Genomic DNA, 16,940 nt, shown 5'->3' on the forward strand with positions numbered 1-16,940 from the left:
TGTTTCTTATATATATATATATATATATATATTTCCTTATAATCTTTTTTTTACCTTTCCAACTCCTTCAATGTCTTATAAAGATCGACTTATACTCTTTTATTTCTTGTACGTCTCTTCATTTTATATTTCGATGTGAAAATGATTGGGGAGATTTTATGTTTTTATGTATGTAATTATTTTTTGCACTGTTTATTCTTTAAGCTTGTTCAGTCTTAAACGAGTAATTGTCTTGTTCGGTTTATTAAGTAATTGTCTTGTTCGGTTTATTTAGTCACAAAGGCAACCAAATAGCCCATCTAATGGTAATGCAGTCCTCATTACCATTGCATAGGTGCAATGGAATTGAGCTTTTTTTCCCTCTCTCTCAAAACTTCAACCGTCCATCCCATCCAATGCTGTTGTCCATCTTCATACTTTCACGTTATCTTTTTTTTTTTTGGGTTAGTTGACCAATTTTTTATTTTCTTTTTCTTGATCACTTTTTTTTTCATCTATCTCTTGGTCTTATTCACATAATTATTAATTATATATTTTGTTTGGATGGATTTGATGTCGTTCTTTTTCTTATTTTTTATACTTATTGCTGGATTAATTTTGATTTATAATGTTGCAGGAAGGGACTGTTTTTTTTGTCTTTCCTATTTTGTATGATTATTGCTTGATTATAAAGAAATAAAATTACTGACGTAGATATAAATATAAATGAACAATACAAAAATCAATAAAAATCAATAATTACACCAACGAAATTTAAAAAGAAGGTGTAGTAGTGCAGGAGTAGATGTGTAGCTCCTAGACTTGGTCAAGCCTTGCTCTGGTCAAGCTTTTTTTACAATCATACCCAAATGGATATATTTGTAATCTTTCTGGATTAATTAGATTTCTCAGAAATCAAGTCAATCATCTCTCCATCGGCATCTCCGATTTTGAGAGAAACACTACGCTTAACTACAATTCCTCTTAGGAGTAGATTCTGACATTTCAGATATGAGCAAGATAATCTAGTTGGGCAATTTGCTAATCTAGATGGAATCTTCTAACATTGAAGAAGCCAAGTATGAGTGTCCTAGACACATGATCCATGAAATCCTGTTTGTTTAGATGGGTACCCTGTTCTCAAATTGAGATAATAGTAATCAAATAGTAATTGCTCAATTTATCATTAGGTTAATAATATAATTTAACAATGATTATCCACTTCCATTATCCAAATAAATAGCTTGTTCACGAAGCGATGAAAAGAAGGCGGCCCGCCGCAAATGGGAATGACTAACCATTATCATATCTATTAAAATTAACAGTAACTGCACTAGGTCTTGGTGACTATCTCTGTATTTAGTTATACCAAACGTGATTTTGGGAGCATCTAATCAGAAACAGAAGCCTACTGCAACTAACAGAAGACAGAAAATCGCCCTTTGGACTTGGATGTAGAGGAGCATGCTAATTTACACAATCATTATTTCTTGTTTAATTTATAGGCTTGAAGTATGCATGCATGTATGCATATATCCACTTGTTAAATAAACTTTCACTTGAGACGAGGCGCCTTAAGAATAGCAAGTATATGAGAATGCATCGAGGCTAGACTGAATAATTAAAATACAAGTGTGTGTGTGTGTGTGTGTCCTATATGACGTTGACGAATGACTTCCAACCATCAACAAGTACTTCAAAGAAGTGCTACATACACTCATGTCCCTGAATTGTAGCAAGATATAAGCGAATGTTAATGCGACAATACTATTGTTGTCCTCGAGCCAATGGAATCAGTACTCTGTCCCTCTCACTCGGTGCCTCATCCGGATAGTCGCTTCCTCTCACTCGGTGCCTCATCCGGATAGTCGCTCAACTTCTCTGTTCTCGGCTTCTCGCTATCGCTCGTTGCTTGCTTCCTTCTCGCATCTCGTTTGCTCGGTGTTGCTTCCCTTTATCAGATTGATTATAATCGTCCGACAAAGCTCTGCTCGCGATTCTCCTGTAGCTGTCGTTGGTTTTCTGAACTCGTGGGCCAGGTTGGTTTATCTGTTGCTCACCGTCTTGCTCGTGCAATGCTCAGGTTCGTCCCCTCATCTTGTTCCTTGCTCTCTGATTTGATTAATTGGATTTTTGTTTTGGGATTTGCAAATGATTGAATACCTCCTCGACCTCCTCGAGAGACGCAAATGATTGAATACCTCCGCGAGAGACTCTTAATCCCACACATATATGGAATAGTCAGGAACCACGCTACTTCACATTAGAAAACAACACCTATACGTTGCATTTGTATTATTTAACTTTGTGAATTGGAAGGGGATGTCTCATTTATTATTATTATTATTTTTTAATCAGTTAATTATTTTTTCCTTTTTCTCTGCGCTAAAGTATGGTGTTTATTTATTGTTATTCTTGGTTGCTTTGGCTATGAGATATAACCAGGGTCTCTGTGACTTTGTATCATTCCAACCACTCCAAGTATCTCCCTAGTGACCTTTTAAAAATGATCAGAGAGAGGGGCATCATGTGTTTGCTAAAGGGAGAGAGGTGCTGTGGGAGTGGGAGGTGGGGAACCTTAGTGGAAACACTTCATTGATTAGCTTTCTTTGACATCGTGTGATCCATTTGATTATGCAGGAAAGTGACTGCTAAATTCCAGCTTTCATTACAAATCCATTTCATTTATTACTATACAACTATTAGTCTGGCCATGTAAGGATGGCTTCTGCTAGTACTACAAATAGTCAAGCTAATGTGGAAAAGCCAGCACCTACTGACTCTTATACTTCAAGTAAGAAAGCTACATGCAATGTTGTGGAAAACCATTTGTTATTGGTGGCATAACCCGTAACCTGCTTATGTGGGTTATGCCAACCCGCAACCCGCCCCACATAACCCGCGGGTTTATGCGGGTTATGCCAGCCCGTCCCACATACTTGCAACCTGCTTATCAGCTCTACCTTGAGTGAAGGTGATTTGCAAAGAGGAGGAATAGGGTTTGGGATAGGCCTTTGAAAAATTAACGACATGTTTCTTTGATGTTCACAACACAAAGGGAATCGAAGGTAGCGAGGGCTGAATGATCAGCATAGAGGGACAATCGTCAACAAAAAACAAAACAGTGCATTTAAGCAAATGATCAATTTAGAAGTGGGAAAAAAAGACAAATTAATTTAGTCAAATAACTATTATAAGTAGAAATAGAGTTAATACATATCAAGCAAATTCGCATTGATTATAACATGCAAATTAATTAATAAAACAATTACATAAACAAAATAAATAGAACGCATAAGAGCTATATAATGAAGAAATAATATGGGTAATTAAGCAAATAATCAACAATGTTACATAGACAATTGATTACAACCACATCATTAAAAAAATAAAAGTACAGCAAAAGAATATAACCAGATGAAGGGGCAACTAAAGAAACAAAAGAAGGAGAAAAAGAAAAGAAAGAAATTTAGATCATTTATTTGTTTTATTATTTTTTGTCATTGCTTTCTATCTGGCCACTCAATTGAATTAGATTATGCTTGCATATTAAGGAATATATCTTGACTTTAGCATTATTTTGATGCTAATTTTATTTTTTTTTCCATACATGTATTTCTTAGACATCCTTTCATTACTCATATTATAATCTAATAAAGTTCACTTGATTCATTACAAGTGCTAGTGATGGAGATGTAGAAGGGTAACAAATTCTAGGGTTTATCTTAAGGAATTTTGAGTGAAATTTACTAGAAAGGCTTAATTCTTGGTAAGGGTTTATTTGTGATGTGCATAATTATTTTCTAATTATTGTCACATTGATTGATAATTTGTAGAAGTTCATGAGCTTTGAACATTATTTTTCTCTTGTTTCTTTGTCTTATAGTTTCTTTTGGAATCTTTTTCACTTGATTTTGCCCAGAGTGCAAAAGATAAGTGTGGGTGAATTAATAGAACACATTTGTTATCCACTTTTATTTATCAATTAGGACCCTTTTATTACCTTTAAGTGCACATTGCATTAGATTTGAAATTTTGCCTAAGTTTTCTAGGTTCAGTGCACTAGGGGCATTTTGGTCTAAAAAATGAACTTTTGAGAAAATGTACAATAAAAATTAAATTGAATTTTATGTCCAGTTGATGAGTGGTGAAATCTAGGGTTTAATCATCTTAGCTTGTAAATTCTAATTTGAATTTGATGTTGATGTGAGGAGGGGGGATTGTTTCATTTAATTTCTTCCTTGGACAGCCACGACTGAATTTTGTCACTCTCTGTTTGGCACATAATCTTGTATTTTTCAATTAGTGAATTACTTGTGTTAATATTGTATAATCTTGTAGTTAATGCTTGTGTTGTTGAGTAGCTTGACATAATCATTATTGTTTTGACCGTGGGTGTTGAGATGAGATTGAATCACTTGGCTAATTTTTACACCAATTGGTTAATTGAAATAGGGACTTTAATTTAAGACCTAGGGAGGTTAGTTAGTTAGGTTAATTTAGTCATAACATCTTTAGTCAAGAGGAAGCTAAACTTAGCCTAATCATGAGAAGATAATGAGTTTAAAATCAATTAATCTCTAAGGTTCCATTATTATAAAAAAGGAAGTTCATTTCACTCATTTTCACTAGCATTTTAATTACTTGCACATTAGGTAAATTAGTTTAGATAATTAGCTAGGTAACTAAATTTCTACAAACTTTGATTGATTTATTTTACTAGATAACTTTCAATTAAACTTAAAATCATTATTCCTTGGGAGATAACTTAGGTTTGACCTTATATTGCATTAGAGTTGCCTTTAGTTTAATTTTGAGCATAAGTGACTAAATTCCTATCAGCGGGCTCATGGCAAGTGTTGGAAAGGTACAAACAAGCCTTGACAACGCAAGGAAAGCTTGAGGAAAGCATTCGCAACATCACGCAAGATTGTGATAAGTGTTGGAAAGGATTATGGAAGTGTTGTCAGTGTCGTGCATGCTTAATACAAGTATTATTAACATAGGGCGGGCTCATGGCAAGTGTTGTCAAGGTATGAATAGGCCTTGGCAATGCATGGCAAGCTTGTGGCAGCCGTTTGCAACCTCACGCAATATTCTAGCAACTACTAGCAAGGCCTATGGAAGCGTTGATAGTCTCATGCATGCTTGTGGCAAGGGTTGGCAACCTAGGGCGGATTCGTGGCAAGTGATGGCAAGGTACGAACAGGTGTTGGCAAGGCAAGGCAAGGCAAGCTTGTGGAAGCCATTTCCATCCTCACACAAAATTGTGCCAAGTGTTGGCAAGGGCTACAAATGCATTGACAACCTCGTGCATGCTTGTGGCAAGTGTTGGCAACCTAGGGCTGGCTTATGGCAAGTGTTGGCAAGGTACGAACAGGCATTAGCAGCCCAAGTCAAGCTTGTGGCAAGCAGTTCCAAACTCACACAAGGCAAGTGTTGGCAAAGCTCACGGATGCATTGGCATTCTCGTGCATGCTTTTGGTAAGTGTTGGCAACATAAGTTGGGTTTGTGGCAAGTGTTGGCAAGGTAAGAACTGGCATTGGCAACGTAAGGCAAGCTTGTAGCAGGCATTTGCAACCTCGCGCAAGATTGTGGCAAGTGTTAATAAGGCTCATGGAAGAGTTGGCAACCTCGTGCATGTTGGTGGCAAGTGTTGGTAACCTCGGACAAGCTCATGGCAAGTGTTGGCAAGGTACAAACAGGCCTTGGCAACTCAAGGCTAGCTTGTGGCAATCGTTTGCAACCTCACGCAACATTATGGCAAGTGTTGGCAAGGCCTATGGAAGTATGGGCAGCCTCATGCATCCTTATGCCAAGTGTTGGCAACTTAAGGCAGGCTCGTGGCAAGGCAAGGTAAGCACAAGCTTTGGGAACATAAGGCCAGCTTGTGGCAGGCATTTCAAACTTGACGCAAGATTGTGGTAAATGTTGGCATGGCCCACGGAAGCATTGGCTGCCTCTTGCATGCTTGTGGTAAGGGTTGGCAACCTAGGGTGGGCTCATGACAAGTGATGGCAAGGTACGAACAAATGTTGGCAACACAAGGCAAGCATGTGGCAAGTGTTTCCATCCTCATGCAAAACTGTGGCAAGTATTGGTAAGCGATGCGTTGGCAACCTCTTGCATGCTTGTAGCAAGCATTGGCCACCTAGGGCAGGCTCGTGGCAAGTGTTGGCAAAGTATGAACAGGCGTTGGCAACGAAGGTCAAGCTTGGGCTAGGTGGTTCCAACCTCACGCAAGATTGTGGCAAGTGTTAGCAAGGCCTATGGAACTGTTGGCAGCCTCGTGCATGCTATTAATAGGTGTTGGCAAATTAGGGTGGGCTTGTGGCAAGTTTTAGTAAGGTTAGAACAGGCGTTGGCAACGTATGGCAAGCTTGTGGTAGGTGCTTGCAACCTCACGCAAGATTGTGTCAAGTGTTGGCAAGACCCATAGAAGAGGTGGCAGCCTCATGCATGCTGGTGGCAAGTGTTGGAAACTGAGGGTGGGCTCGTGGCAAGTGTTGGCAAGGTATGAACAGGCCTTGGCAACTCAAGGCAAGGTTGTGGTAATTGTTTGCAACTTCACACAAGTTTGTGGCAAGTGTTGGCAAGTCCCATGGAAGTGGGTGCGGCAAGTAGAAAAGGCTGTCACCATCATGCGTGGGGTTGGAAAAGGCTGTCACAAGCTTGCCTTGTATTGCCACAGCCTGTTCTTACCTTGCCAACACCTCCCACAAGCCCGCCTTAAGTTGCCTTAAGTTGCCAACACTGCTACAAGCATGCACAAGGCTGCCAATGATTTCGAGGGCCTTGCCAACACATGCCACCATCATGCATGAGGTTGCAAAAGCCTGCCACAAGCTTACCTTATGTTGCCAAAACCTGTTCTTACTTAGTCAACACCTCTCACAAGCATTGCTAACACTTGGCATAAGCATGCACGAGACTGCCAACTATTCCATGGGCCTTGTCAACACTCACCGCATTCATGCGTGTGGTTGCAAACACCCGCTACAAGCTTGCCTTGCGTTGCCAAAGCCATTTCTTACCTCACTAATACTTGCCACGAGCCCGCTGCCAACACTTGCGACAAGCATGCACAAGGCTGTCAATGCTTCCGTGGGCCTTGCCAACACTTGCTGCATTCATGCGTGAGGTTGCAAACACCCATCAAGCTTGCCTTACGTTGTCAAAGCCTGTTCTTACCTCACCAAAACTTACCACAAGCCCACGTTAGGTTGCCAACACTTGCGACAAGCATGCATGAGGCTGCCAACGCTTTCGTGTGGGCCTTGCCAACACTCGCCGCATGCGTGAGGTTGAAAATGCCAATCACAAGCTTGCTTTACATTACCAGAGCCTGTACTTACCTTGCCAATAGTTGCCATGAGCCTGCCTTAGGTTGCCAACACTTGCGACAAGCATGCACGGGGCTGCCAATACTTCCGTGGGCTTACTGACAATTGTCGTATTCATCGTGAGGTTGGAAATACCCGTCACAAGCTTGCCTTTAGTTGCCAAAGCCTGTTATTACCTTGCCAATACCTGCCTTAGGTTGCCAACACTTGCGACAAGCATGCACGGGGCTGCCAACACTTCCGTGGGTTTGCTGACAATTACTACATTCATGCGTGAGGTTGCAAATGCCCGTCACAAGCTTGCCTTACGTTGCCAAAGCCCGTTCTTACCTCGCCAATACTTGCCACGAGCCTACCTTAGGTTGCCAACTCTTGTAACAAAAGCATGCATGAGGCTACCAACACTTCCGTAGGCCTTGCCAACACTTGCCGTATTCATGTGTGAAGTTGCAAACACCTGTCACAAGCTTGCCTTGCGTTGCCAAAGCTTATTCATACCTTGCCAATACTTGCCAGAGCCCGCCTTAGGTTGCCAACAATTGCGAGAAGCATGCACGAGGCTACTAATGCTTCCGTGGCCTTGCCAACACTTGTCGCATTCATGCGTGTGAATGCAAACACCCGTCACAAGCTTGCCTTATGTTGTATAAGCCCATTTTTACCTTGTGAATACTAGCCACGAGCTCGCCTTAGGTTGCCAATACTTATGACAAGCATGCACAAGGCTGCTATAACACTTTCATAGGCCTTGCCAAGACTTGCCGCATTCACGTGTGAGGTTGCTAACAACTGTTACGAGCTTGCCTTCTATTGCCAAAGCCTTTTCTTATCTTGCTAACACTTGCCACGAGCCCGCCCTCGGTTCCCAACACTTGGAACAAGCATGGACGATGCTGCCAACACTTTCGTGGGCCCTGCCAACACTTGCTGCATTCCTTTGTGAGGTTGCAAACGCCTGTCACAATCTTGCCTTGTGTTGCCAAAGCTTGTTCTTACCTTGCCAATACTTACCACGAGCCCGCCTTAGGTTGCCAACACTTGCGACAAGCATGCTCGAGGCTGCCAACCCTTCTGTGGGCCTTGGCAACCCTCGCCGCATTCATTATGAGGTTGCAAACGCCCTTTACAAGCTTGTCTTGCATTGTCAAAGCCTGTATTTACCTTGCCAAACCTTGCCACGAGCCTGCCTTAGGTTGCCAATACTTTGCACAAGCATGCACGAGGGTGCCAACGCCTGCATGGGCATGTAACACTCACCGCATTCATGCGTGAGGTTACAAACGCCTGTCACAAGCTTGCCTTGTGTTGCCAAATCCTGTTCTTACATTGCCAAAACTTGTTATGAGCGGTTGCCAATACTTCGCACAAGCATGCACGAGGGTGCCAACGTCTGTGTGGGCATGCTAACAATTGTTGCAATCATACGTGAGGTCGCAAATGCTAGTCACAAGCTTGCCTTGCATTGCCAAAGCCTGTTCTTACCTTGCTAACACTTGCTACGAGCCCGCCTTAAGTTCCAACACTTGTGACAAGCATGCACGGGGCTACTAACACTTCTATGGGCTTGCTGACAATTGCTGCATTCATTGTGAGGTTGGAAATACCCGTCACAAGCTTGCCTTTAGTTGCCAAAGCCTGTTCTTACCTTGCCAATACTTGCCACAAGCTTGCCCTAGATTGCCAACATTTGCCACAAGCAGGCACGAGGCTCCAACTCTTCCGAGGGCCTTGCCAATACTAGCTGCATGTTGCAAACGCCGGTCACAAACTTGCCTTGCATTGCCAAAACCTGTTCTTACCTTGCCAATACTTGCGACGAGCCCACCTTAGGTTGTCAAAACATAGCACAAGCATGCACAAGGTTGTGAATGCTTCCATAGGCCTTGCCAACACTTGCCGTATTAATGCGTGAAGTTGCTAACGGCTGTCACAAGCTTGGCTTGCTTTGCCAAAGCCTGTTCTTACCTTTCCAACACTTGCCACGAGCCTGACATAGGTTACTAACACTTGGCACAAGCATGCATGATGCTGCCAATGCTTCCATGGGTCTTGCCAACAGTTGCCGCATTCAGGTGTGAGGCTGCAAACGCCTGTCACAAGCTTGCCTTGTGTTGCTAAATCTTGTCCTTACCTTGCCAACATTTGCTATGAGCCCGCTTTAGGTTGCCAACATGTGCGACAGGCATGCGCGAGGCTGCGAACCCTTCCATGGGCCTTGCCAACACTTGCCGCATTCATGCATGAGCTTGCAAACGCCAGTCCCAAGCTTACATTGCATTTCTAAGGCCTATTCTTACCTTGCATACACTTTCCACAAGCCCATCCTAGGTTGCCAACACTTGGTACAAGCATGCACAATTCTGCTAATGCTTCAGTGGGCCCTGCAAGCAGTTGCTGCATTCATGCATGAGCTTGCAAATGCCTATCACAAGCTTGCGTTCTGTTGCCAAAACCTGTTCTTACCTTACCAACACTTTCCACAAGCCCGCCCTAGGTTGCGAACACTTGGCATAAGCATGCACGATGCTACGAATGCTTTTGTGGGCCTGCCAACACTTGCCGCATACATGCGTGAGGTTGCAAATGCTTGTCACAAGCTTGCCTTGCATTGTTAAAGCCTGTTCTTACCTTGCCAATACTTGCAACGAGCTCGCCCTAGGTTACGAATACTTGGCACAATCATGCTTGCTAGCAACCCTTCAGTGGGCCTTTCCAACACTTGTCACATTCAAGCGTGAGTTTGCAAATGCATGTCAAAAGCCTGCATTGTGTTGCCAAAGCCTGTTCTTATTTGCCATGTTGCCAACACCTGCTATAAGCATGCATGGGGCTTCCAACGCTTCTGTTGACCTTGCAAATACTTGCCACAATCTTGCCTGAGGTTGGAAAGGCCTGCCACTAGCTTGCCTTGTGTTGCTAACGCCTGTGTTACCTTGCCAACACTTGCCACGAGCCCGCCCTAGGTTGCCAACACTTGGCACAAGCATGCTCGAGGCTGCCAACGCTTCCATGGGCATTGCCAATACTTGCCCGAATCTTGCACGAGGTTGGAAACACCTGCCATAAGATTGCTTTTCGTTGCCGATGCCTATTCTTAACTTGCCAATACTTGCCATGTACCCACCCTAGGATGCCAACACATGCCACAAGCATGCAGGAGGCTTCCAACACTTCCATTAGCCTTACGGACACTTGCCACAATCTTGTGTGAGGTTGGAAATGCCTGCCACTAGCTTGCCTTGTGTTGCCAATGCCTATTCTTTCCTTGCCAACACTTGCCTTAAGCTAGGCCTAGGTTGGCAACACTTGGCACAAGCATGGTCGAGGTTGCCAATGCTTTTGTTGGCCATGCCCACACTTGCCACAATCTTACGAGAGGTTGGAAATGCTTGCCACAAGCCTGCCTTTTGTTGCCAATGCCGGTGTTACCTTGCCAACACTTGCCACGAGCCCGCCCTAGGTTGCCAACACTTGGCACAAGCATGCCCGAGGCTGCAAACGCTTCCATGGGCCTTGCCAGTACTTGCCCGAATCTTGCACGAGGTTGGAAACACCTGCCATAAGATTGCTTTTCGTTGCCAATGCCTATTCTTAACTTGCCAACACTTGCCATGTACCCGCCCTAGGATGCCAACACCTGCCACAAGCATGTAGGAGGCTTCCAACACTTCCATTTGCCTTGCAGACACTTGCCACAATCTTGTGTGAGGTTGGAAATGCCTGCCACCAGCTTGCCTTGTGTTGCCAATGCCTATTGTTTCCTTGCCAACACTTGCCTTGAGCTTGGCCTAGGTTGGCAACACTTGGCACAAGCATGGTCGAGGTTGCCAATGCTTTTGTTGGCCATGCCCACACTTGCCACAATCTTACGAGAGGTTGGAAACGCTTGCCATAAGCCTACCTTTCGTTGCCAATGCCTGTTCTTAGCTTGCTAACACTTGCCACGTGCCCGTCCTAGGTTTCCAACACTTGCCACAAGCATGCACGACGCTGCCAACGCTTCCGTGGGCCTTGACAACGCTTGCCACAATCTTACGCGAGGTTGGAAATGCCTACCACAAGCTTGCCTTTCGTTGCCAATGCCTGTTCTTAACTTGCCAACACTTGCCACGTGCCTACCCTAGGTTGCCAACATCTGCCATAAGTGTGCACGAGGACTCCAACGGGTTGGCCTTACAGACACTTTCCACAATCTTGCGTGAGGTTAGAAATGCCTACCCCAAGCTTGCCTTGCGTTGCCAAAGCCTGTTCTTACCTTGCAAACACTTGCCACGAGCTTACCCTAGGTTGCCAACACTTGCCACAAGCATGCACGAGTCTGCCAACACTTCTGTTGGCCTTCTCGACACTTGCCACCATCTTGTGTGAGGCTAGAAACACCTGCCAAGAGCTTGGCTTCCATTGCCATAGCCTGTTCTTACCTTTCCTACCCTTGCCGCGAGCCCGCCTTAGGTTGCGAACACTTGCCACAAGTATGCACGAGATTGCCCATGCTTCCATTAGCCTTTCCGACACGTGCCACAATCTTGCGTGGGGTTTGAAACGCCAGCCACTAGCTTGCCTTGTGTTGCTAACGCCTGCCTTACCTTGCAAACACTTGCCATGAGTCCACCCTCCGTTGGCAACACTTGGCAAAAGCACCCACGAGGCTGCCAACGCTTTTGTGGGCCTTGCCAACACTTGCCACAATCTTGCACGAGGTTGGAAATGCCTGCCACCAGCTTGCCTTGTGTTGCCAATACCTGTTCCTACCTTGTCAACACTTGTCACGAGGTTACCCTTGGTTGGAAACACCTACCTGAAGCATGGACAAGGCTTCCAATGGTCCCGTTGGCCTTGCAAACACTTGCCATAATCTTGCATGAGGTTGGAAATGCCTACCAGCAGCTTGCCTTGTGTTGCCAACGCCTGTGTTACCTTGCCAACACTTGCCACGAGCTCGCCCTAGATTGCCAACACTTTGCACAAGCATGCCCGAGGCTGCCAATGCTTCTGTGGGCCTTGCTAATACTTGCCCCAATCTTGCGTGAGGTTGAAAACACCTGCCATAAGATTGCTTTTCATTTCCAATGTCTATTCTTAACTTGCCAACACTTGCCACGTACGGCAACACCTTCCACAAGCATGTAGGAGGCTTCCAATGCTTTCGTTGGCCTTACAGACACTTGCCACAATTTTGCATGAGGTTGGAAACGCCTACCAGCAGCTTGCCTTATATTGCCAACGCGATTCTTACCTTGCCAAAACTTACCATGAGCTCGCCTTAGGTTCCGAACACTTGGCACAAGCATGCACGAGGATGCCAATGCTTCTGTCGGCCTTACCAACACTTGCCACAATCTTGCGTGAGGTTGGAAATGCCTACCACTAGCTTGCCTTGTGTTGCCATAGCCTGTTCTTACCTTGCCAACACTTGCCATGTGCTCGCCCTAGGTTGCCAACACCTACCACAAGCATGCAAGAGGCTTCCATCACTTCCGTTGGCCTTGCAGACACTTGCCACAATCTTGCGTGAGGTTGGAAATGCCTCCTACCAGCTGGGCTTGTGTTGTCAATGCTTGTTCTTACTTTGCCAACACTTGTCACAAGTTCGCCCTAGGTTGCCAACACTTGCTATAAGCATGCACGAGTCTGCTAACGCTTTCGTTGGCCTTGCTGACACTTGCCACAATCTTTTGTGAGGTTGGAAATGCCAGCCACCAGCTTGCCTTGTGATGTCAATGCCTATTCTTACCTTGCCAACACTTGTCACGAGTTTGCCCTAGGTTGCCAACACCTGCCACAAGCATGCATGAGGCTTCCAACACTTTCGTAGGCCTTGTTGACATTTTCCACAATCTTGTGTGAGGTTGGAAATGCCTGACACTGGTTGGCTTTGTGTTGCCAATGCTTGTTCTTACCTTACCAACACTTGTCACATGCCCGCCTTAGGTTGTCAGCACCTGCCATAAGCATGATGGAGGCTTCCAATGCTTCCGTTGGCCTTGTAGACACTTGCCAAAATCTTGCGTGAGGTTGGAAACGCCTGCTCCCAACTTGCCTTGTGTTGCCAATGCTTGTTCTTACCTTGCCAACATTGACACGAGCCCACCCTAGGTTGCCAACACTTGGCACACGCATGGACGAGGTTGCCAATGCTTCCGTGGGACTTGCCAACACTTGCCACGAGCCTGCCCTAAGTTGCCAACACAAGCCATAAGCATGCACGAGTCTTCGAATGCTTCCGTTGTCCTTGCCGACACTTGCCACAACCTTCCTTGAGGTTGGAAACGCCTCCCACCAGCTTGCCTTGTGTTGCCAACACCTGTTCTTACCTTGCTAACACTTGGCACGAGTTCACCCTAGGTTGCCAACACCTGGCACAAGTATGCATGAGGCTTCCAACAGTTTTTTGGGCCTTGCCAAAACTTTCCACAATCTTACGTGAGGTTGGAAACGCCTACCACCAGCTGGTTTTGTGTTGCCAATGCCTGTTCTTACCATGCCAACACTTGTCACGAGCTCGCCTTAGGTTGCCAACACCTGCCATAAGCATGCACGAGTTTGCCAACACTTCTGTTGGCCTTGTCGACACTTGCCACAATCTTCTGTGAGGTTGGAAATGCTTGCCACCAGCTTGCCTTGTGATGTCAATGCCTGTTCTTTCCTTGCCAACACTTGTCACGAGTCTGCCTTAGGTTACTAACACCAGGCATAAGCATGCACGAGCCCTCTAACGCTTCCGTGGGCCTTGTAGACACTTGCCACAATCTTGCCTGAGGTTGGAAACGCCAGGTTGCCTTGTGTTGCCAACGCCTGTTCTTACCTTGTGAACACTTGTCACAAGCCCCTAGAGGTTACCAACACCTGCCATAAGCATGCACGGGTGCTCCAAAACGCCCTAGGTTGCCAACACTTGGCAAGAGCATGCACGATGCTGCCAACGCTTCTGTGGACCTTGCCAACACCTATCACAATCTTGCGTGAGGTTGCAAATGTCGATCACACGCTTACTTGACGTTGCCAAAGCTTGTTCTTACCTTGCCAAGACTTGCCACGAGCATGCCCTAGGTTACCAACACTTGGCATGAGCTTGCACGATGTTGCCAACGCTTCTGTGGGCCTTGCCAATACTTGCCACAATCTTGCGTCTGGTTGGAAATGCCTATCACAATCATACCTTGCATTGCCAGAGCCTAGTGTTACCTTGCCAACACTTGCCACGAGCACGCCCTAGGTTGCCAACACTTGGCATGAGCATGCACGATGTTGCCAACACCTCTATGGGCCCTGCCAACACTTGGCACAATCTTATGTGAGGCTGCAAACGCCTGCCACAACCTTGGCTTGCGTTGCTAGAGCCTGTTCTTACCTTATCAACACTTGCCATGTACACGCCTTAGGTTGCCAACACTTGGCAAGAACATGCACGATGCTGCCAACATTTTCGTGGACCTTCTCAACACTTGCCACAATCTTGCGTAAGGTTGCAAACGCCGATCACACGCTTGCCTCACGTTGCCAAAGCTTGTTCTTACCTTGCCAAGACTTGCCACGAATAGGTTGCCAACACATGGCATGAGCTTGCATGATGTTGCCAATGCTTCCGTGGGCCTTGCCAACACTTGCTACAATCTCGCATGAGGTTGGAAGCGCCTATCACACGCTTGCCTTGTGTGGCCAGAGCCTATTCTTACCTTGCCAACACTTGTCACAAGCCCGCCCTAGGTTTCCAATACTTGGCAAGAGCATGCACGATGCTGCCAATGCTTCCGTGGGCCTTGCCAACACTTGCTACAATCTTGCATGATGTTATAAAGGCCTGTCACACGCTTGCCTTGCATGGTCAGAGCCTATTCTTACCTTGCCAACACTTGCCACGAGCACGCCCTAGGTTGCCAACACTTGGTAAGAGCATGCACGATGTTGCCAACGCTTCCGTGGGCCTTGCCAACAATTGCCACTATCTTGTGTGAGGTTTGAAACGGCTGTCACACGCTTACCATTCATTGCCACAGCCTGTTCTTACCTTGCCAACACTTGCAACGAGCCCGATGTAGGTTGGCAATACTTGGCAACAGCATGCACGATGCCTCCAACGCTTCTGTCGGCCTTGCCACCACTTGCCACAATCTTCTGTGAGGTTGGAAACGCTTATCACACACTTGCCTTGCGTTGCCAGAGCCTATTCTTACCTTACCAACACTTAGTACAAGCCCGCCCAATGGTTCCAAGATATGGCACCAGCATGCACAAGGCTGCCAATGCTTCCGTCGGCCATGCAATCACTTGCCACAATGATGCGTGAGGTTGGAAACACCTGCCACTAGCTTGCATTGCATTGCCAGCACCTGTTCTTTCCTTGCGAACACTTGCCACAAGCACGCCCTAAGTTGCCAACACTAGGTAAGAGCAAGCACGATGCTGCCAACGCTTCTGTGGGCTTTGCCAACAGTTGCCACTGTTTTATATGAGGTTTGAAACACTTGTCACACGCTTGCCTTGCGTTGCCAAAGCTTATTCTTACCTTGCCAACACTTGCCAGAAGCCCCACTAAGGTTGCCAATACTTGGCAAGTGCATGCACGATGCTGCTAATGCTTCCGTGGGCCTTGGCAACACTTGCCACAATCTTGCGTGAGGTTAAAAATGCCTATCACAAGCTTACCTTGCATTGCCAGAGCCTGTTCTTACCTTGCCAACACTTGCCACAAGCCTGCCCTAGGTTGCCAACACTTGGCATGAGCATGCATGATGCTGCCAATGCTTTCTTGGGCCTTACAATCACTTGCCACAATCTTGCCTAAGGTTGGAAGTGCCTGTCACACACTTGCCTTGCGTTGCCGAAGCCTATTCTTACCTTGCCAACACTTGCCACGAGCCTGCCCTAAGGCTCTAAGACCCAGCACTAGCATGCACAAGGCTGCCAACGCTTTCGTGGGCCTTGCAATCACTTGCCACAGTCTTGTGTGAGGTTGAAAACGCCTGTGACACGCTTGCCTTGTGTTTCTAGAGCCTGTTCTTACCTTGCCAACACATGGCACGAGCCCGCCCTAAGTTGCTAAGACTCGGCACCAACATGCACGAGGTCGCCAATGCTTTCATGGACCTTGAAATCACTTGCCACAATCTTGCATGAGGTTTGAAGTGCCAGTTACACTTTTGCCTTGCGTTGCCAGAGCTTGTTCTTACCTTGCCAACACTTGCCACGAGCATGCACGATGCTGCCAACGCTTCCGTGGGCCTTGCCAACACTTGCCACAATCTTGCGTGAGGTTGGAAATGCTTGTTACATGCTTTCCTTGCATTGTCGGAGCCTGTTCTTACCTCGCCAATGCTTGCCACGTGCCCACCCTAAGTCGCCAACACTTGGCAAGAGCATCCAGGATGCTGCCAACACTTCCGTGGGCCTTGCAATCACTTAGCACAATCTTGTGTGAGGTTGGAAACACTTGTCACACGCTTGTCTTTCATTTCCAGAGCCTGTTCTTACCTTGCCAACACTGGCCATAAGGTCGCCCTAGGTTTCCAACACTTGGCAAGAGCATGCACGATGCTGCCAATACTTCCGTGGGCCTTGCCAACACACAATCTTGCTTGAGGTTGGAAATGCCTGTCACTCGCTTACCTTGTGTTGTC

The 16,940-nt window shown here is 46.0% G+C and overlaps 1 protein-coding gene across 1 annotated transcript in view; it reads left to right on the forward strand.

The window, feature by feature from the left end:
- Positions 1-1,636: 1,636 nt before the first annotated feature.
- Positions 1,637-16,940, forward strand: part of LOC129302709 (uncharacterized) — a 30,422-nt gene continuing 15,118 nt past the window's right edge. The window contains exons 1-2 of the mRNA XM_054941604.1: positions 1,637-1,670; positions 1,727-2,062. Of these exons, the coding sequence (XP_054797579.1) occupies positions 1,637-1,670; positions 1,727-2,062 (370 nt within the window). The remainder of the gene's footprint in view (positions 1,671-1,726; positions 2,063-16,940) is intronic.

The sequence above is a fragment of the Prosopis cineraria genome, unplaced genomic scaffold, assembly GCF_029017545.1.
Source record: "Prosopis cineraria cultivar Desert tree isolate PC_DT_omini unplaced genomic scaffold, ASM2901754v1 PC2, whole genome shotgun sequence".
In the NCBI taxonomy this organism is placed as follows: Eukaryota; Viridiplantae; Streptophyta; class Magnoliopsida; order Fabales; family Fabaceae; genus Prosopis; species Prosopis cineraria.